Source organism: Bos indicus x Bos taurus, chromosome 21 (genome assembly GCF_003369695.1).
Source record: "Bos indicus x Bos taurus breed Angus x Brahman F1 hybrid chromosome 21, Bos_hybrid_MaternalHap_v2.0, whole genome shotgun sequence".
Lineage (NCBI taxonomy): Eukaryota > Metazoa > Chordata > Mammalia > Artiodactyla > Bovidae > Bos > Bos indicus x Bos taurus.
This window is the reverse complement of record NC_040096.1, coordinates 17,214,425-17,235,938: the sequence shown is the minus strand read 5'-3', so window position 1 is coordinate 17,235,938 and position 21,514 is coordinate 17,214,425. Positions and strand designations below refer to the sequence as shown.

Here is a 21,514-nt window from a genome sequence, read left to right as displayed (position 1 = left end):
AATAGATGCAAAAATTTCATGCATTTGTTCAATAAATATTGAGTGTGCACCGGCTTTCTGCAGGAACTGTTAGACCCTAGAGATACAACAGTGAAAAAACACAGCATGTAATCTGTGTCCGTATGGAGTTCAGTCATAGGGGCTGTGAGGAAGATAGAACAAGGTCATGTAATAACGAGGTTCTGAGCGAAAGAACATTACATATGGTGACCCAGGAAGGTTTCCTCAACCTGAGCAAGGATAATATAAGACACAGAGGAAATCAATCTTGCCAAGCTACAGAGGTAAAGTTTTCCACTCAGAGGGAACAGCAAATCCAGAGGCCTGGGGAAGATAATTTGGTTGCTGTGTTCAAGGAATAGAAAGAAGGTGAGTGTGGTTGAAGGGTATGGAGTGTTTAAGGGGTAAGATACAGGCGACAAGGGTTTTGCGGAGGCAGAAAGATTTCGATTTTACTAAAATTACAAGGGCTATTCTATTCTAACATGGAATTTCATGGTATCAATGGCAAAAAATAAAAATAAATTGTTGTGCTCACTTCAGCAGCACATACACTAAAATTGAAACAGTACAGAGATTAGCATGGCCCCTGCGCAAGGATGACACGCAAATTCGTGAAGCGTTCCTTATTTTTGAATGGAGAGAGTAGCATGGAAACATATACACTACCGTATGTCAAATAGACAGCCAATGGGAATTTGCTGTATGACTCAGGGAAGTCAAACCAGGTCTCTGGGACAACCTAGGGGGTTGAGATGGGGTGGGAGATGGGAGGGAGGTTCAGGAGGGAGGGGACATAGGTATATCTATGGCTGATGCCTACTGGCATGTGGCAGAAGCCAACCCCTGAGATGTTCACAGCCAACAATATTGTAAAGCAATGATCCTTCAATTAAGAATAAGTTTTTAAAAAAGTTTACAGAAAAATACAAAATAAATAAACAAATTATTAATTAAAGGACTTGTAGTATAGATTTTTTTTTAATTACAAGGGTTATTAATGTTAATCAGACTACACAGGTACTAGGCACATTGGAGAAGCCTAGAATGTATTACCTGCTATATAAACAAGTATTTTTACATGCAGAGAATTGCACCTCAACGATAAAGGATTTTCTCTCATGACTGAAGAGCTGAAAGGTCCTAGAATATGGAATTAGGGTTATGGAGCTAGAGCATCTGGGGGTAAATCTGAGCTCCAGCTCTTACTAACCACATGGCTTTTTAGGGCCTCAATTTTAACAGCTAAAAATGGAAACCACAAATGTAATTTTTTTTTTCTTTACCTCACAGAGCTATTGTGAGGAACAGTTAATCATATATAAACATTCTGTAAACAGTTAATTACCTTGAAAAGATATAAATTGTTAAATCCTATGAACATATTTACAGGATATAACAGTTTTGGCATGGATTCTGATGAAATATAGACTTCCCTGGTGGCTCAGATGGTAAAGCATCTGTCTACAATGCAAGAGACCTGGGTTCAATCCCTGGGTCAGGAAGAATCCCTAGAGAAGGAAATGGCAACCGACTCCAGTACTCTTGCCTAGAAAATCCCACAGATGGAAGAGCCTGGTGTCCATGGGGTTGCAAAGAGTCGGACACGACTGTGCAACTTCACTTTCAACTTCACTTTCACTTTCTGATGAAATATATTACATGCTTCTGCTTCAGTAACCACATAGAGTCAACTTATAGTATCCTTGCTAATTTAGAAAATTAATCAGGTAACGCAACTTTGTTTTATTTCCCTCTTAAATAGATTATATCTTATAGTATATTGGCTTTATGATCATGTTTAACCTGAGTTATATAATTTGCAGGCCTCTGGAAATGAATATTTCCAAAACTGAACTCAATATCCATTCATAACAGTCTCACTCTCTCAAGTATTCTTCTATTGGTATTAAACTGTGCACCCATCACCCAAAAGAGAAATAGTTCAACTCCTTCTTTATCCCTATTCTCTGTTAATCACCAAGACCTCTCACTCCTAACTTAGACATATCTCCTAAATTCAGACCCTCCCCTCCCATTTCCATAGACTTATCTTCCCTGGGAGGGAATGGCACCCCACTCCAGTACTCTTGCCTGGAAAATCCCATGGACGGAGGAGCTTGGTAGGCTGCAGTCCATGGGGTCGCTAAGAGTCGGGCACGACTGAACGACTTCACTTTCACTTTTCGCTTTCATGCATTGGAGAAGGAAATGGCAACCCACTCCAGTGTTCTTGCCTGGAGAATCCCAGGGACCGGGGAGCCTGGTGGGCTGCTGTCTATGGGGTCGCACAGAGTCGGACACGACTGAAGTGCCTTAGCAGCAGCAGCAGCATCTTCCCTGGGAATCTCATCAACCAGGTAGAAGACTAACAGTTGATATTTTTCTTAAATACTGCGTCCCATGCTCTAAGTCCTTTCACAAGCTTCAGATTGCCCCGTGAAGAAGGTACTGCTGTCACCCGAAATTTATAAGTGGAGAAACCTCAGCATGAAGTGTCGAAACATATTTTCCAAGCTCGTGAAGCTAGCAAATGGCAGAGTTGAGACCAGGACCCCAGTGAGTCTGAATCTGGGTCTAAATGCTTATGAGCTTCTAGGTGCTGGGTGTCATGTCACCATGTTCGCACTCCAGACTTCCCCTGCATTGTGTGTGCTCAGTTGGGTCTGACTCTTTGCGGCCCAGGGACTGCAGCCCTCCAGGGTCCTCTGTCCATGGAATTTTCCAGGCAAGAATACTGGAGTACGTTGCCGTTTCCTCCTCCATCCCCTACATTCCTGCCACAAGATCTTCCTCCAAAACAGATTTGATCTTGTCATTTCTCTGCTTTTAACAGCATCCTATTACTTCATCATTGCCTTCAGGAGAAACTAATATGAAAAATAAGGTATATTTTTTAACTCAGCCCAATTTATCTTTCCCACCTTATTTTCTGATCCCATACTCAATCCACCATCCTGTAGTTCTGGCACCCTGAGATGTTCACAGCGATTATTTCCAGGCCTCCGTGTCTCTACAAAAGCTATTTTCCTGCTTGGGAAGACACACCTCCACGTCACTGCATGCCATAGTCTGAGTTCAAGACACAGATCCAATGGCATTGATACTGAATCTCAGTTTTATCATTATAGAACAAAGGAACTATAAGGACAAAATGATATATTATGTAAAAACTCTGTAAGAGTAAACTACATGATTGGGTATAATAAGCAAAACTATTCAACTGTAAGATTTTGTAGTTTTTCCCACTGCCTCCAACCAGCCTTGGAAGGAGAAAGCATTCTTCATCTTCCTTTTCTTAGAGTGACTGGGCCAAAATGGGAAGTAGAAAGGAGATACTTAACTGATCTAAATGTCATAGTTTAAAAGGTTTGTGTTGGAAAACGGTGGGATTATTGTGAACCTCTATTTGTCTGTGTAGATTGGTAACAGTAAGAAAGATGAAAAAAGATGAATTTACGATGGTTTGCATGCATTTTATATATTCCCCTTTTCATGTCTTCTCAAGAAAGATTTAAACAGTTCTTTAAATAGTTTTGGGATTGTCCACTGAGATTTCTTTAAAAGCAATGGTGTGTCAATAAAGGATCGTCACACACATGGGATTTTCAAAGCTGTCCCTCCTAGGTACCAGCCCTCCTTTGATTCCAAGAAGAAAAAGGCTCTCTCTTCAGTGCTTCCACTGAACTTTGTTCTTGTATAACTTCTGTATCATAATGACTTGTTTGCATAAGTCACACACATACACACAAACACAATGCTTATCAAGAGTGTCTCAAAGACTAGAATCACGTGCTATTCATCTCTATCTTCCTAATATCTACCATGGTTCCTAGCCCTGGTTGCCTGAAAAGATGTATACTGTAAGACAAGAAAAGGTTACAATTCAGTATTTCTAACTTGTTTTTATTAAAAACTTCCATACAGAGAAGTTTTTCATACTCTTGTAGCTCATTTTTTAGTCCTAATAACTTGTCAACAGCAATGCATTACCCAAAAAAAAAAAAAAAAAAGGAGAGAGAGAAAAGCACTTAATTTAATCAGGAGACGAGAGGTCCGAAGTTTCAGACCCCATCTGCCATCAACCAGGTGGGAGACGAACACAGGTCAGTTCGTGCATCTGACCTCCAATCCCTCACTAGCAATGGAGGAATCTGGACTCCACGGTCTACAGATGCTGAAGTTCTAAAATTCAGTGATCCCTTAGCAGTACTCAGCCCCACGTGCCTCCAGGAGGGGTGGGGGACAAAACCGAAACAGAAATTTCCAAGAGGGAGAGGTTTCCACTTCAGGTTTCTGTTTTCCTTGGACCGTTACTGTCACTTCACACTCTCCTCATTGGAAAGTTCTGTTCTTCATACCTGATCAGGTGTCTCAGGAAGAGACAAAGGCCAGAGAGGGTGGGAAATGATTTGCAAAGAAGCCAAAAGGGGAATTCTGTAACTGTGTATTTTTCCACTCCGTTCTAATTTAAAACCACTTACAAGTGACAACTCCCAACCCGAGGCAGGTGCTGTGTGGTAGCTCATTACACCCTGGGGACCCCGTGTAAATCTTTTTTTTCCTGAGAACAGCTATTGTCTTCCAAGAAAAAGCTTTTAGCATAATAGCAGGCTGAATAGAACATTGCTCTTGTATGAATATTTTTAAGGGAAAGAACAAGAGAAAGGTATTCTTTAACAGCAGCAAACACAGTCTCTTGTTCTGTACCTCAGGCCCCCTGGAAAGAACAGTGTGTGAGCCATCAGAGGCTATGGCAGACCTGTGAGATTACCTCACCTCCAGACACAGAAGGGTAGACTCTGCTCTTTCAGGCTATAATAAATGCCAGGTAGAGGTGTCCCCAAGGGCAGAAATAGCAGATCTGCCCCCTTCCATTCGCCTCTGTTTCTCGGCTTCTCACCAGTCCGTGAGTCAGGCAGTCACTGTTCGCTTGGAGAAGGACAGCTTCTAACAAGAGAATGTCATTCTGCCTTGGAAAATTCTCACAGACTTGTTCCCCCCTAAGGTTCTTCTTAAGGATAGTCAAGCCAATGCGGCTCGGGGGCGTGGATGGAGAGATGTCCAAAGGGGAAAAGAATCAGCAAGAAAGTTCCTGAGAAAAACATGAAGCTTCCATCACAGAGATGTGATCCCAAACTAAAAAGGAACTCAACTTTCCCTGGACTGAAATGGTCATTGAAAACATGAGGGACTTCCCTGGCGGTCCAGTGGTTAAGACTCCGAGTTATCACTGCAGAGGGGGCGCAGGTTCAGTCTCTGATGAGGGAACCAAGATCCCATACGCCTCACAGGCCAAAAAGCAAAACATAAATCAGAAGCAATGTCGTAACAGATTCAGTAAAGATTTTTTAAAATGGTCCACATCATAAAAATCTTTAAAAAAGAAAAAAAATAATGTGAGGGGATGGGGGAAATGTGGAGAAAATAGAAAAGCTGACAGAATGACGATGGTCTTCAATAAGCAGTGTGTTTGGATTGTGTGCATTTCTGGGAAATTTCTCAGTGAGGGCAGACCCTAAAGAGGGGGATATTCTGGAACTGTGGGGTAGAGACCTGGGGTCTCCTCTCTGAGAAACCTCTTAACATGGGGCTTCAGGCTGGCTGTATACCCTTAGTGAGGCTTAACTTGGCCATCTGCAAAAGGGAGATAATGACAGCCCTTCCGCAAGAGTAGGAAGCCAGGCAGAGGAGTGGCTGAGCCCTCGAAAAGGCAGACCAACTGCCCTTCCTGGTTTTTCATCCACTTTCAATGGGGTTTGAGGAAACAATACTCCCCTCTCCCGAGACTTTTTTTTTTAACCTTCTGAATTGTTCTCTAGTTTTCTTAAATGCAGTATCTTCTCTCAGTTCCAATCCAAAAAGCACACCTATGCACACACACAGACACACACCACTCCTGAAGAGAACAGTCAAGTCCCCTACATATGAACTCAAGTTGCAAACTTTGAAAAGATGCGAGCGTGGGTTCACATGTCAATCACATAAGTTAGTCCAGGTGTCTGGCGTACATTGTCACCCGCCGTGCCTCCTCTACAAGTGCTGTGTTTCTGTGAACTTTACTATGCGGTCCTGTACAGAGATCAGTACTGCAGTGCTGTGCCAAGTCCCTGCAGTCGTGTCTGACTCTTTGCGACCCTGTGGACCTTCAAGTGCCAGGCTCCTCTGCCCATGCGATTCTCCAGGCAAGAATCCTGGAGGCGGTTGTCATGCTCTCCTCCAGGGGATCTGGCAACCCAAGTCTAGAACCCGTGTCTCTTACGTCTCCTCATTGGCAGGCAGGTTCTTTACCACTGGTGCCGCCTGGGAGGCTCCTGGAGAAGAGTAGTACAGTATCTTTATTTCAAGCCCAGGATGTCTGGAAGCAAAAAGTAATGCTTATGTAGCTGGTACCCCTGTACTTTTCAAGGTTCTGTACTGTAAGATTAAAAATGTTAATTTTTTATGTTTGTATTTTATGTATTATTTGTATGGTATTTTTAATGTATTATAGTGCAGTACTATCTGGGCTGGTGGCTCAGACTGTAAAGAATCTGCCTGCAATGCAGGAGATCTGAGTTTGAGAAGATCCCTGGAGAAGAGAATGGCTATTCACTTCAGTATTTTTGGAATTTCCTGGTGGTTCAAATGGTAAAGAATTTGCCTGCCAATGCAGGAGATGCAGGAGATCTGGATTCAATCCTTGGGTCAGGAAGATCCTCTGAAGTAGGAAATGGCAACCCACTCCAGTATTCTTGCCTGGGGAATCCCATGGACAGAGGAGCCTGGTGGCTATAGTCGATGGGGGTCACAAAGAGCGACTGAGCGACCAACACTTTCACTTTCACGGTACTATACAGATGACTGTGTTAGTTGGGTACCTAGGCTAACTTTGTTGGACTTATGACCACGCTCTTAGAATGGAACTCATTCATATGTAGGGGACTTACCATACACAAACTAAAGAAAATATGATTTCTCAACTCTTGGAATATCTGCTAACACACAACGTGTAGAAGGATTTAACTAGGCTAAGTGTAATTATGCCAGAAAATCACTAACCAATGGAGAGTAGTCTCAGAAAGCACCCAAACCCATGTCTGGGATAGATCTTGCCTACCAAACCTACCTCCAGACCAGCTCATCCAATGCCTTCTATTTCAACCTGTCAGAGCCTTTATCCCACCCTCTTAGACTCTGTTCACTCTTCACTGGCTCTCTGCTCTACACGTCCCAAACATCCAGGGTTCGTTTGACCTTTGGAATCCTACCAGTTAAGAAGACCCAGAACGGCTTATCCACTGAGAGTCTCTGATGCTAGAATGAGTCATTTATCCTTTTTGTAACAGCTCCCTTTTATTCTCCATTTCTTTTCAAGTCAGTCTCTTCCACACGGCCTCAACGAGAATTTCTCGGAGAACTTCCCTGTTCACTATCGCTCTGAAAGGGTGGACAGTGACTCTGCTCTTGGGGACCTGCCAGCATTTTGGCTCTGAGGCTTAGATCTCCAGGTCTAAAATGAGCCTTCTCTCTTGGGACCATTGTGAGAAGTCACTCACCCTCAATTCTCAGGAGAGAGATAAAACATATACCAGGCAAATCTGGCTACTTGTTGTTCAGTCACTAAGTCGCGTCTGACTCCTTGTGACCCCACGGACTATAGCCCACCAGGTTCCTCTGTCCATAGGATTTCTCAGACAATAATACTGGAGTGGGTTGCCATTTCCTTCTCCAGGAGATCTTCTTGACCCAGGGAATGAACTTATGTCTCCTAAATCTGGCTACTACTGAACCCCTGGTGGCTCAGAGGTTAAAGCATCTGCCTGCAATGAGGGAGACCCCAGTTTGATCCCTGGGTCAGGAAGATCCTCTGGAGAAGGAAATGGCAGCCCACTCCAGTATTCTTGCCTGGAGAATTCCATGGAGGAAGGAACCTGGTAGGCTACAGTCCATGGGGTCGCAAAGAGTCGGACACAACTGAGCTACTTCACTTCGCTTTTCACTTTCACTGAACCAAAACTATATTTATCAGGAAAGTAAGCCTAAATGTTTCCAGGAAAATATCTTTTTAAAAAATGCTTTAGAAAAATAAATCAAAGCAAATGAATCCTTCCAGGAAAGACTCTCTGGAGCCCAGAGTCAAGAAAAAATTAAAAGTAACCAATAAATTGTTCTCAACAAGCCCCTGGTCTAGGACTTTAGGTCAGACTATCAGGGAACCAGTCTCCAGTGGGGGGAAGTGTTTTCTCCCTGGGCCCCCATGCTCTCATTTCTTGAACTTCTAAAATAAGACTGAAGTGATAATCCTGCTCAGTGGAAAGAAAGTCTTCTAGTACCCAAAACCTCCTTATGAGGGATGAGAGGCAGCCGCTGAATCTGAAACCAGTCACATCACATTTAAATACAAGTGCAGGCTGAAGCTGGTGACCCAGGCAGGGAGGAAGCAGATAAGACAATTGAAGCCTGCAGGCAGGAAGAGTCCAGAGCTACTGGCTCATTGGCTATTTTCTTGTCCTAAAACAATGTGACACACTGCAGTTCAAAGGAAGTTGTTTTATTTCTGATTTACAGCCATGGTATTGTGTTTTGGAGGGTAGGTGATGTTCATATTCTGCTCTTTACAGTAAAGACCTGTGCTCATGTATATATTGAAAGCTGCTGAACAAATTGTTTCTGCAACCCATCAGGGACTATGAATCCAGCACTGAGGCTCAGGTCATGCAATCTCAGCTCTGTGCTGGGATCTTAAGGGTCTGGAGGGTTATGAATCTTCCTTCCTTCTTTCCTTCCTGCCACAGTGCCTGAAACATCCTCCATGAAAATGTTTACATTGGGTGAGGAGAAGAAAATAAAATTTACTGTGAGCAGGAAGAGGATAATGCATTTACCTGCGGTCAATTTAGTGTGAGTTGCTTTAACAACTAAACTAGCTTCCAATAGTGTGAGGACATAGAATAGGGGAAAGAGGAAGTCCTGGATCAGAGTGGAGCCTGAATGGTGATGTTGAACACCGGTTCTGATGACTGTGTTAGCACATTTATTGTGCATATGCACCCAGGAGTCAGAAAAAGAAAATCAGGCACCACCATTGACTGTGATATTTAACTTCCCTGAGCCCCACTTACCTCATTTGTACACTAGCTTTTTCATTTTTCAGCTATAGGAACTTAGATTAGGCCTAGGACCAGCTGCTCAACATGAGGGTCCATTGCACAGTGAAAATACAGGGACTCCCCTGCTGGTCCAGTCATTAAGAATCTGCATTCCAATGCCAGGGACGTGGGTTTGGTCCCTGGTCAGGTAACTAAAATCGCACATCGCATGGGACAACTGAGCCCACATGCCACAACCACTGAGCACGAGCACCACAACAAAATGCAACGAAGACCCTGCAAGATGCAATGAAGACCCAACACGGTCAAATAAATAAACTCAAAAAACTTAGAGAAAACTCAAAGCCCCTTTCAGAACTTTTTTCTTAGGATTTTCAAGTTGGAGACTGAAGAGCATTAAACAAAGTTTGAGGCCCTTCTAAGCATGGCATCTGTGCAAATGCCCACTTGACACACCTGTAAAGACAGCCTCCATGGGTCTTTTCTCCTCGGGACTCAACTCAGTGGTTGTCACTTCCAAGTCAATGATGCCCAAAAGAAGATGAACATCATTCATTTCTGGGTCCTCTCAACACCTGCCCATCTTGAGATGAACAACAGCTGACATGTTAGCACATGTTTAAGAGAGAAAACTCTAAAGATACATGAGACTGATGTAGGAGATAGTTGGGCACAAGGCTGAGCCACTGCATCCAGTCTCCTGTGGACACTTTGAGACAAAATAGCAACAGGAGCATCCGCCCTGATTGGGTGAAAAACAAAGTGACCATATTTTTTTTCATATGTCCTGCCAAGCCCCCCAGAAACCTTCACGCTGTAATCCATCTTGGTTGAGAGATGTGTGTGCCACCAGGAAGGACCCTGAGTCAGGCCAAATATGGGCCCAAGCAAGATTACTGGCTAGAGACAAACACAGAAGACTGCCCCCATATAAGCAAACTAAGCCATTCTTATTGGGAGCAGTTCACTCTGAGAATTCGCCCGTGTGCTCTTCCATGCGTGCTGTGTACTTGATCACTCATCTGTGTCCAGCTGTTTGTAACCCCATGAACTATTGCCCACCAGGCTCCTCTCTCCATGGGATTTCCCAGGCAAAAATATTGGAGTGCTTGTATATTTTGGAAATTAATCCTTTGTCAGTTATTTCATTTGCTATTATTTTCTCCCATTCTGAAGGTTGTCTTTTCACCTTGCTTATAGTTTCCTTTGATGTACAAAAGCACATGAAAAGATGCTCAGCATCACTCATTATTAGAGAAATGCAAATCAAAACCACAATGAGATATCACCTCACACGGGTCAGAATGGCCATCATCAAAAAGTCTACAAACAATAAAAGCTATAGAGGGTGTGGAGGAAAGGCAACGCTCTTGCACTGTTGGTGGGAATGTAAATTGATATAGCCACTATAGGAGATGGTATGGAGATTCCTTAAGAATCTAGGAATAGAACAACCATATGACCCAGGAATCCTATTCCTAGGCATATACCCTGGGGAAACCAAAATTGAAAAGACACATGGATCCCACTGTTCACTGCAGCACTATTCACAAAAGCTAGAACATGAAAGCAGCCTAGGTGTCCGTCAACAGATGAATGGATAAAGAAGTTGTGGTATATGTACACAATGGAATATTACTGAGCCATACAAAGGAATGCATTTGAATCAGTTCTGATGAGGCAGATGACTTAGAACCTATTATACAAAGTGAAGTGAGTCAGAAAGAGAAAGATAAATAAATATCATATTCTAATACACACATACAGAATCTAGAAAAAATCGTACTGAAGAATTTATTTACAGGGCAGCAATGAAGAAATAGACATAGAGAATAGACTTATGGACATGGGGAGAGAGGAGGAGAGGCTGAGATGCATGGAAAGAGTAACATGGAAACTTACATTACCATATGTAATATAGATAGCCAACAGGAATTTGCTGTACGGGTCAGGAAACTCAAACAACCTGTATCAACCTAGAGGCTCTGTATCAACCTAGAGGGGGTGGGATGGGGAGGGAGATGGGAGGGAGCTTCAAAAGGGAGGGGGAATATATGTACACCTATGGCTGATTCACATTGAGGTTTGATAGAAAAAAACAAACTTCTGTAAAACAATTATCCTTCAGTAAAAACAATTTTTAATAATTATTAAAAAAAAAAGAATACCAGAGTGGGTTGCCATTTCCTCCACATGTACTTTGATTTTGATAAACACTTTATCTGTTTCACAATATCGCTCTCTATTGAATTATTTCTTTAAAGAAGACGGGGACCAAGGTCCTGCTTCCAGCCATCCCCACCCCCCAACAATAGTATACATGTATTATTACCAACCTTAGATCCCAAGCAGAAATGAGTCTCCATTGATTCATATGAACATGTGATAAGAAATATTTTCTCATTTTTTTTAACTGAACTATTTGGAAGTGTCAAATTATTTAGGGGCTTTCACTGTGTGTCAGTGGTACGAGTGGTAAAGAACCTGCCTGCCAATGCAGGACATATAAGAGACACGGGTTTGACCCCTGGGTCAGGAAGATCCCCTGGAGGAGGAAACAGCAACCCACTCCAGTATTCTTGCCTGGAGAATTCCACAGACAGAAGAGCCTGGTGGGCTCTAGGCCATAGGGTCTCAAGGAGTTGGGCATAATTGCAGCAACTGAGCAAGCAAGCACTGTGTTTCAAGTCCTTTCCTTAAAGGGAGAATGATCTCTGTGGTTATAATATCAACAAAAGTACCATTGTCAATGTAAATAAAGATGCAAGCGCAGAGGCAACTCTATGTTATAATTACACATTGGGTACCTCTCAGCTCCTATCTAGAAACTGAGCCTGCAAAATGCAGACATACAAAGATCCACTTTCTTAAATAAATAATTGCTCTCTGAAGGTTGCCTGGAAGGATTACTGTCTCTAACTTCCATGAACTGCTCATCTGCAAGGGAAGAAAGTGGTAACTGTTAAGAGAAACTGCTCTTAAATGCATGAACCACATCAGAGAACTTTTGGAAAATCCCTTATTATTCATTAAAGCATGTTATGGCCTTATTAATTCAGATGGGATAATCGGTTGTTGATTAGCCAGACAGTTAAGCATTCATTGTCAGATGCTGATGGGGTGTGAGAAATTACATTTCCTATCCACCAAAGATTCACCTGAATGCAGTTAGCACCTCATCAGGTAAGGCTGCCTCTTTAGGGGATAAATTAGCTGGATTTTTATTCCCCAGCCTTTTCTTTCATTTCCCAAACTTTTCCATATTGCAAAGCATGCCTCATTCTGTTTGGTTTTCCTTGCTTTTGTCTGAGGTTGAAAACTATGCCAGGAGGAGCCAACTTTAAAAGCCGGTGGGTTACAAAGAAAATCACATCTGTGCTCAGGATTCTAACATGAAATGGGTGTTGCGTGTGTGTGTGCATGTACATCTCTGTGTGTGCCTGTGTGCTTTGGTTTGGTTTTACAACTCTTGGCTAGAGCCTACTCCATACTTTTAGTTCTTCAGATCCAAACTGTATCCAGGTCATTCAGGGACTTATTGAGCCAGCTCTCCAAGACTCAGCTTCTTTTATTTCCAAACTGTGACTGACCATGAGGGTAGTATAACAGCAATAAGCATGGTGAGAAAAGTCCCTGGATTAGAGGTCAGAAAATGTTGATTCATTTTCCTGTTCCAGTTCTGTTTTAGGAGAACTGACTGACACTTTTAAACTGCTCTCAATTTCAACAAGTCATTTCATCTCTCTGACAATATGCAATTAATTTTTTTCTCCCTATGATAACAGAGCAACACTGATATTTAAGCTCCAATACTTTGGCCACCTGATGCGAAGAGCTGACTCATTGGAAAAGACCCTGATGCTGAGAAAGATTGCGGGCAGGAGGAAAGGGGATGACAGAGGATGAGATGGTTGGATGGCATCCCAGACTCAGTGGACAAGAGTTTGAGCAAACTCTGGGGGATAGTGAAGGAGGGAAACCTGGCGTGCTGCAGTCCAAGGGGTCACAAAGAGTTGGACATGACTTAGCAACTGACCAACAAAACAAAGCAAGAAGAGTTGGGGTGTATTATTTCTACAAAGGTAGACCAGTACCCAACCCTTTGTGGAATTTCTGACCTCAAAGGGACAGAGGGCTTCCAAGACTAAGAGGACCTCCCCGACCACCGTCACCACCAAATCTTCAAAGAAGGTATGTGATTACTCACGGAACTGCTCCAGGTGGTCAGCACTGTTAGACTCCGGCATGGCTGTGATGGTCACCAACGGACAGGAATTTCCTCCTAGCGTCTGGCAGAGAACCTCCTGTCGGAAGTAGACCTGCTTGTGGTTCACACTTTTTTCCAGAATATCAAGGTGAGTCTGGGGCATAAATGAAAGGAAAGTGTATTTAAGATTTTTGATAATAACAATAGGTGAAAGCAGCAATAACGCTTATATTCCTCTAACTCCTGGTAGTTTAGAAGTATTTTTGTTAACCTAATCTGTCCGACAGGTTCAGTGGTAAAGAATCTGCCTGCCAATGCAGGAGATGTAGGTTCAGTCTCTGGGTTGGGAAAATCCCCTGGAGAAGGCAATGGCAACCCACTTCAGTATTCTTGCCTGGGAAATCCTATGGACAGAGGAGCCTGGCAGGCTATGGTCCATGGGGGTCACAAAAAAGTTGGAGAGGACTTAGCAACTAAAACAAACAGATCTGCCTGACACAGGGCATCAAGTCATTTAGAAGCAGGACTGTTACTGCTCGCTGGAAGAAGTTCAGTGAGGCTGAACAGGAAACATCATTCCTGCCTGTGTCTGCACAATAGAGTATCTGATTTCAAGCTGCACTGACAGCAAAAGAGGAGGAGCACACAGCACTCTTCCCATGACAATGACATGTAAAGAACACTGTTATCACAAAAACAGAGTACACGCAAGACGCTTGGGAACGTGAGACAGAGCTTCAGTGGTGCACATGACTAGATTTAAGCAATACAAGGAGGGCTGGGAGCGTATGGAAGGAAAATAGAAAGCAACCGATCCAGGGAAAATGTTAAGTGAAGAAAACTAACTGGTAACAAATGATTTTCCCTACTGTACCCTACCTTTGGGCTTCCCTGGTGTCTCAGTGGTAAAGAATCCACCTGCCAATGCAGGAGATGTGGGTTCAATCTCTAGGCTGTGAAAATTTCCTGGAGAAAGAAATGGCAACCCACTGCAGTATTCTTGCCTGGGAAATCCCATGGACAGAAGAGCCTGGCGGGTTACAGACCATAGGGTCATGAAGAGTCAAACACAACTTCAGTTCAGTTCAGTTCAGTCCCTCAGTCGTGTCCGACTCTTTGCGACCCTATGAATTGCAGCACACCAGGCCTCCCTGTCCTTCACCAACTCCCGGAGTTCACTCAGACTCACGTCCATCGAGTCAGTGATGCCATCCAGCCATCTCATCCTCTGTCGTCCCCTTCTTCTCCTGCCCCCAATCCCTCCCAGCAGCAGAGTCTTTTCCAATGAGTCAACTCTTCGCATCAGGTGGCCAAAGTACTGGAGTTTCAGCTTCAGCATCATCCCTTCCAAAGAAATCCCAGATTAGCGACTAAACAACAACAAAGGGTGTCCATGCTCCAAACTGCAGACCCTGACAATATGTTACCTTACATGGCAAAAGGGACTTTGCAGATATATTTAAGATTTAAGTCTATTTGAGATGGGGAGGTGATCCTGCATTAACCAGTTGGGGCCAAACTATTAATATATAAATCACAAATGCTTAAAAGCAGAGAACTTTCCCCAGCCACAAAGGACCAGAACCACATGCTAAGAACTCAGGCTTCCATGCTGGCTTTGAAGATGGAGGAAAGAGGGCAAAAGCTGAGGAATGTGGTGTCTTCTAAAAGCCAGCACAGGCAAGGAAATGGATTCTCCTCCACTATCCTCCAGAAGGAATACAGACCCAATACGTTGATTTTTTTGATCTCTGGTTCCTCTGCCTTTTCTAAAACCAGCTTGAACATCTGGAAGTTCACAGTTCACGTATTTCTGAAACCTGGCTTGGAGAATTTTGAGTATTACTTTACTAGCATGTGAGATGAGTGCAATTGTGTGGTAGTTTGAGCATTCTTTGCATTGCCTTTCTTTGGGATTGGAATGAAAACAGACCTTTTCCAGTCCTGTGGTCACTGCTGAGATTTCCAAATTGGCTGGCATATTGAGTGCAGTACTTTCACAGCATCATCTTTTAGGATTTGAAATAGCTCAACTGGAATTCTATCACCTCCACTAGCTTTGTTCGTAGTGATGCTTCCTAAGGCCCACTTGACTTCACATTCCAGGATGTCTGGCTCTAGGTGAGTGATCACACCATCATGATTATCTTGGTCCTGAAGATCTTTTTTGTACAGTTCTTCTGTGTATTCTTGCCACCTCTTCTTAATATCCTCTGCTTCTCTTAGGTCCATACCATTTCTGTCCTTTATTGTGTCCATCTTTGCATGAAATGTTCCTTTGGTATCTCTAATTTTCTTGAAGAGATCTCTAGTCTTTCCCATTCTATTGTTTTCCTCTTTCTTTGCACTGATCACTGAGGAAGGCTTTCTTATCTCTCCTTGCTATTCTTTGAAACTCTGCATTCAGATTCTTATATCTTTCCTGTTCCCCTTTGCTTTTCACATCTCTTTTTTCAAAGCTATTTGTAAGGCCTCCTCAGACAGCCATTTTGCTTTTTTGTATTTCTTTTTCTTGGATATGGTCTTGATTCCTGTCTCCTGTACAATGTCACAAACCTCTGCCCGTAGTTCATCAGGCACTCTGTCTATCAGATCTAGGCCCTTAAATCTATTTCTCACTTCCACAGTATAGTCATAAGGGATTTGATTTAGGTCATACCTAAATGGTCTAGTGGTTTTCCCTACTTTCTTCAATTTAAGTCTGAATTTGGCTATAAAGAGTTCATGATCTGAGCCACAGTCAGCTCCCGGTCTTGTTTTTGCTGACTGCATAGAGCTTCTCCATCTTTGGCTGCAAAGAATATAATCAATCTGATTTCGGTGTTGACCATCTGGTGATGGTCATGTGTTGAGTCTTCTCTTGTGTTGTTGGAAGAGGGTGTTTGTTATGACCAGTGCGTTCTCTTGGCAAAACTCTATTAGCCTTTGCCCTGCTTTATTCTGTACTCCAAGGCCAAATTTGCCTGTTACTGACACGACTGACGTGACAGTCATAGCAGCAGCAGCACAGGTGTTTCTTGACTTCCTACTTTTGCATTCCAGTCCCCTATAATGAAAAGGACATGTTTTGGGGGGTGTTAGTTCTAGAAGGTCTTGTAGGTCATCATAGAACCATTTGACTTCAGCTTCTTCAGTGTTACTAGTCAGGGCATAGACTTGGATTACTGTGATATTGAATGATTTGCCTTGGAAATGAACAGAGATCATCCTGTCATTTTTGAGATTGCATCCAAGTACTGCATATCAGACTCTCTTGTTGACTATGATAGCTACTCCATTTCTTCTAAGGAATTCCTGCCCACAGTAGTAGATATAATGGTCATCTGAGTTAAATTCACCCATTCCAGGTAAATTTATCAAAATTCACTGGATCATTGAAAAAGCAAGAGAGTTCCAGAAAATCATCTATTTCTGCTTTATTGACTATGCCAAAGCCTTTGACTGTGTGGATCACAATAAACTGTAGAAAATTCTTCAAGAGATGGGAATACCAGACCACCTGACCTGCCTCTTGAGAAATCTGTATGCAGGTCAGGAAGCAACAGTTAGAACTGGACATGGAACAACAGACTGGTTCCAAATAGGAAAAGGAGTATGTCTAAGGTGTATATTGTCACCCTGCTTATTTAACTTATATGCAGAGTACATCATGAGAAATGCTGGGCTGGAGGAAGCACAAGCTGGAATCAAGATTGCTGGGAGAAATATCAATAATCTCAGATATGCAGATGACACCACTCTTATGGCAGAAAGTGAAGAAGAACTAAAGAGCCTCCTGATGAAAGTGAAAGTGGAGAGTGAAAAAGTTGGCTTAAAGCTCAACATTCAGAAAACGAAGATCCATGGCATTCTATCCCACCCATGGGAAATAGATGGGGAAACAGTGGAAACAGTGTCAGACTTCATTTTGGGGGGCTCCAAAATCACTGCAGATGGTGATTGCAGCCATGAAATTAAAAGACGCTTACTCCTTGGAAGGAAAGTTATGACCAACCTAGAGAGCATATTCAAAAGCAGAGACATTACTTTGCCAACAAAGGTCCGGCTAGTCAAGGCTATGGTTTTTCCAGTGGTCATGTATGGATGTAAGAGTTGGACTGTGAAGAAGGCTGAGCGCTGAAGAATTGATGCTTTTGAACTGTGGTGTTGGAGAAGACTTTTGAGAATCCCTTGGACTGCAAGGAGATCCAACCAGTCCATTCTGAAGGAGATCAGCCCTGGGATTTCTTTGGAAGGAATGATGCTAAAGCTGAAACTCCAATACTTTGGCCACCTGATGTGAAGAGTTGACTCATTGGAAAAGACTCTGATGCTGGGAGGGATTGGGGGCAAGAGGAGAAGGGGACGACGGAGAATGAGATGGCTGGATGGCATCACTGACTCGATGGACATGAGTTTGGGTGAACTCCGGGAATTGGTGATGGACAGGGAGGCCTGACATGCTGCAATTCATGGGGTCGCAAAGAGTCAGACACGACTGAGCGACTGATCTATCTGATCTGATAGCCAATTAACAATATTGTGATAGTTTCTGCAAAGGTTGTGAATATCAAAGAGACTCTGCCATACACATACATGTATCCTTTCTCCCTCAAACTCCCCTCCCATCTGGATGGCACATAACACTGATCAGAGTTTCTTGGCAAGATAGTAGGTCCTTGTTTGTTAAATACAGCAGTGTGTACGTGTCCATCCCAAACACCCTAATTATCCTTCTCCCTGGCAACCATAAGTTTGTTCTCTAAGTCTATGAGTTTGTTTCTGTTTTCTATGTTCATTCGTATCATTTCTTTTTAGATTGCACACGTAAGTGATGTCATAGGATGTTTGTCCTTCTCTGACTTCTCTCAGTATGACAGCCTCTAGGTCCATCCATGTCGCTGCTAATGTCATTACTTATTCTTTTTAATGGCTGAGTAATATTCCATTGTATATATGTATCACATATTCTTTATTCCTCTGCTGATTGCCATTTAGGTTGTTTCCATGTCTTTGCTATTATAAACAATGCTGCAATGAACATTGGGATGCATGTATCTTTTCAGGTTGATTTTTGCCCAGTGATTTTTACCCATATTGAACTTCTCACCATAAGAGCTGTAAGATTTTTTTAATTGTTTAAGCTACAAAATTGGTGATAATTTGTTACAGCAGCAATACAAAACCAATACACTGGGCAGTAAGAAAAAGAATTTTCTAAACGAAGTAGAAATCCTAGCATCTGGGTAGGAATGAACTAAATTCCACTTGTACTCTATTAGATAAATCTCGGACTTACAAGGAAAAAGAAAAAGTCCCAAGGAAAGAAAAGATGACAAATGATTCTGTGGCCTTTCCTATAGCTTCAGGGATACCTGAAAATTTGACCCTGAATCGCATCCTCCTTGCAACTGGGATCCTGAATCATCTGCCTCCACACAGCCTACTGCCTAGATTAATATGAATTTACTACTCTCTGTCTGCATCAACACAAGTTTACTGCCACAGGAAACACTTGCCTGGGAAAATAGAAATTACAAATAAATTTACTTTTCATAAATTGATAATTTTTCAGGAACATCTGAACAACTCTTCAGTAGAAAGTATCAACTGGGGACTTCTCTGGTGGTCCAGTGGTTAAGAATGTGCCTGGCAATGCAGGGGACACCGGTCCTCTTCCTGGTTTGGGAACTAAGATCCTACATGCTGCAGAGCGACTAAGCCTGTGGGCCATGACTAGAGAACCCATGAGCCACAACAAAAGGTGATGCATGACACAGTGAAGATCCAGCATGCTGCAACTAAGACTCGACAACCCCTCTCCTCAAGATGCTTGCCCTACAGCCTCCACCAGTCTTAAACCATTTTATCATGATCTTTACCCAATGTTAATCAAGCCCTACATTAAAATACCAGAACTTCACAAAACTTTAAAATCTTAATAAATACCTCAGGTTTGCCCTTCCTCCTTTGAGACACTATCAAGACTCTTCTCACATTCTCCCTTACCAAATATGTTCGTTTCCTATCACTTCAGTAACAAATTACTGCAAATTTACTGGTTGGAGATGACACAAATGTATTGTATTACAGTTCTGGAGGTCAAAAGCCCAAAATGGGTTTTACTGTGCAAAAATCAAGGTGTTGGCAGGACTGCACTGCTCATGGAAGTTCTAGAAAGTAACTTCCTTGCCTTTTTAGCTTCTGGAGGGCAGCTATATTCTTTGTCCCATGATGTTCTCCTCTTACATTCAAAGGAAGCAATCACAACATTGCTACCTTGGTTTCCACGGTCAAATCTCCTTCTCTGACTCGGACTCTTCTGTCTCAGTGGTTCATGGTTAAGGACCCTTGTGATTACATTGGACCCAGTCTAATTGTCTGACATAATCTCCCCATCTCAAGAAGTTTAACTTAATCACATCTACAAAGTCCTTTGTGCCACATAAAGCAGCATCCTTAAAGGTTTCAGGGATTAGAAAATGAACATCTTGGGCTAGGGGCATTATTCTGTCTACCACACCGAGATAAGCAATATCTTCGGTCTGTCTTAGAAACCGGTGGTATTTCTGAGAGCCAGCATTTGACACAATACTAAGAAAAGGAATTATAAGGACCATGGCTACCTCAGGTTCAAAAGGAGAATTCACCTAAGGCACATATATCTGACCAAACCTTTGTGCTTCATTCTTCCTGTCATTTGTCAAGTGATGGTGAATACCAGGTATTGTTGTGAAGCACCTGCAATGGGGATTGGGAGGTGGTCTCATACCCCTGAGGAGACAAGGACGCTAGCTAGTTGTGCACACATACACACACACACTCTGCACACACTAGTTACAAAGGCCCTATGTAAATAGCCAAGTATGAAAGCTGAAGAAAACCCAGAACTGATGGCTCTTCTAAGCTGAGCTCAGCTTCATCTCTCATGACCACACACTTCCCTGGGCAAAGACTGACTCAGGCCAAGAAAGCTGTGTCTGAGAGCCCAGACTTTCACAGAGGCTCTTCCACGCATGCTGTGCTATGGCTTGCCTTTCTCGAGGATGCGTTCATTTGGTTCCAGGTAAAGCCTAGATGTGGAGAAGGCAATGGCACCCCACTCCAGTACTGTTGCCTGGAAAATCCCATGGATGGAGGAGCCTGGTGGGCTGCAGTCCATGGGGTTGCAAAGAGTCGGACACAACTGAGCAACTTCACTTTCATTTTCCACTCTCATGCATTGGAGAAGGAAATGGCACCCCACTCCAGTGTTCTTGCCTGGAGAATCCCATGGACGGAGAAGCCTGGTAGGCTGCAGTCCATGGGGTCGCACAGAGTCGGACATGACTGAAGCGACTTAGCAGCAGCAGCAAAGCCAAGACATATGTGTTCGATCACCAGTCTAAACCCAACATCACTGCTCCTTGTTGAGCAGAATGAGGGTTTCATTATACAATTAAAGTTATTTTTATAAGTGTGTGTGCGTGTGTGTGTGTGTGTAGAGATAAACCTATTCATGGATATATATAAATATATATACACATATATATATGTAAAAAGTTATTCTTGGGTCACAACTCCTTCTGCAGTGCTGAATGTCAGAGGAAATGAATACTGCTTAGTGCTTGAAAGTACAATGCATAGCAAACCTATAACCAGCCAAGTTTTTACTCACACATTTCTTCTCATATATGCTTAGCTATGCAAGAGCACAGAAAACATATCACCTCATCCTTATAATAACTTGAAGACAAATTTTAGCTGCCCAAATTCAAACTAAAGAGTGATATAAAAGGATAGTCCAGTTAAACAAGGTTCGTTTAGATGATCATTGGAAAACACAGTTACTACATAATACAGACATAAAAAAAAGTTCTTTAGGGAGAAAACATATCATCAAATGTTAATCTCATCATCTGGTTCTGAAATGAAATTCAAAAGAAATGTGTAAGTGAAGTATAAAGTAAAACAAAATGTTCACTTTTCAGCTTACATGGACATAGTATTATTATTTAATTCTTAAAAATGGAAAGGCAGTATAGCAAGATGACTAACCATGCAGGCTCTGAGTCAAACCGCCTGGGTTCTAAATTTGGTTGTGGATTCTAGATAAATCGTGTAAATCCTATACTTAACCTCTTCGTGACTCAGTTTTCTCTGTAATGTGTATATAAAATGGCATTACCTATGTCGTTCAGTGGTTGCTATAATTTTGTCATTTACTGTGTGTGAGAAGTGTCTGTCATACAGGAAA

General features: G+C 42.6%; 1 protein-coding gene and 1 non-coding gene across 3 annotated transcripts in view; one reads left to right on the top strand and one right to left on the bottom strand.

Moving 5' to 3' along the window:
• The window catches only part of AGBL1 (ATP/GTP binding protein like 1), a 928,519-nt gene that overhangs the window by 698,610 nt on the left and 208,395 nt on the right, over window positions 1-21,514 (bottom strand). For both annotated transcript variants that reach the window (XM_027520902.1, XM_027520903.1), the window contains exon 17: window positions 13,300-13,453. In XM_027520902.1, coding sequence (XP_027376703.1) covers window positions 13,300-13,453 — 154 coding nt within the window. The remainder of the gene's footprint in view (window positions 1-13,299; window positions 13,454-21,514) is intronic.
• Window positions 531-634, top strand: LOC113880237. Its single transcript, XR_003507694.1, has one exon. It is a non-coding gene; the product is annotated as a U6 spliceosomal RNA (small nuclear RNA).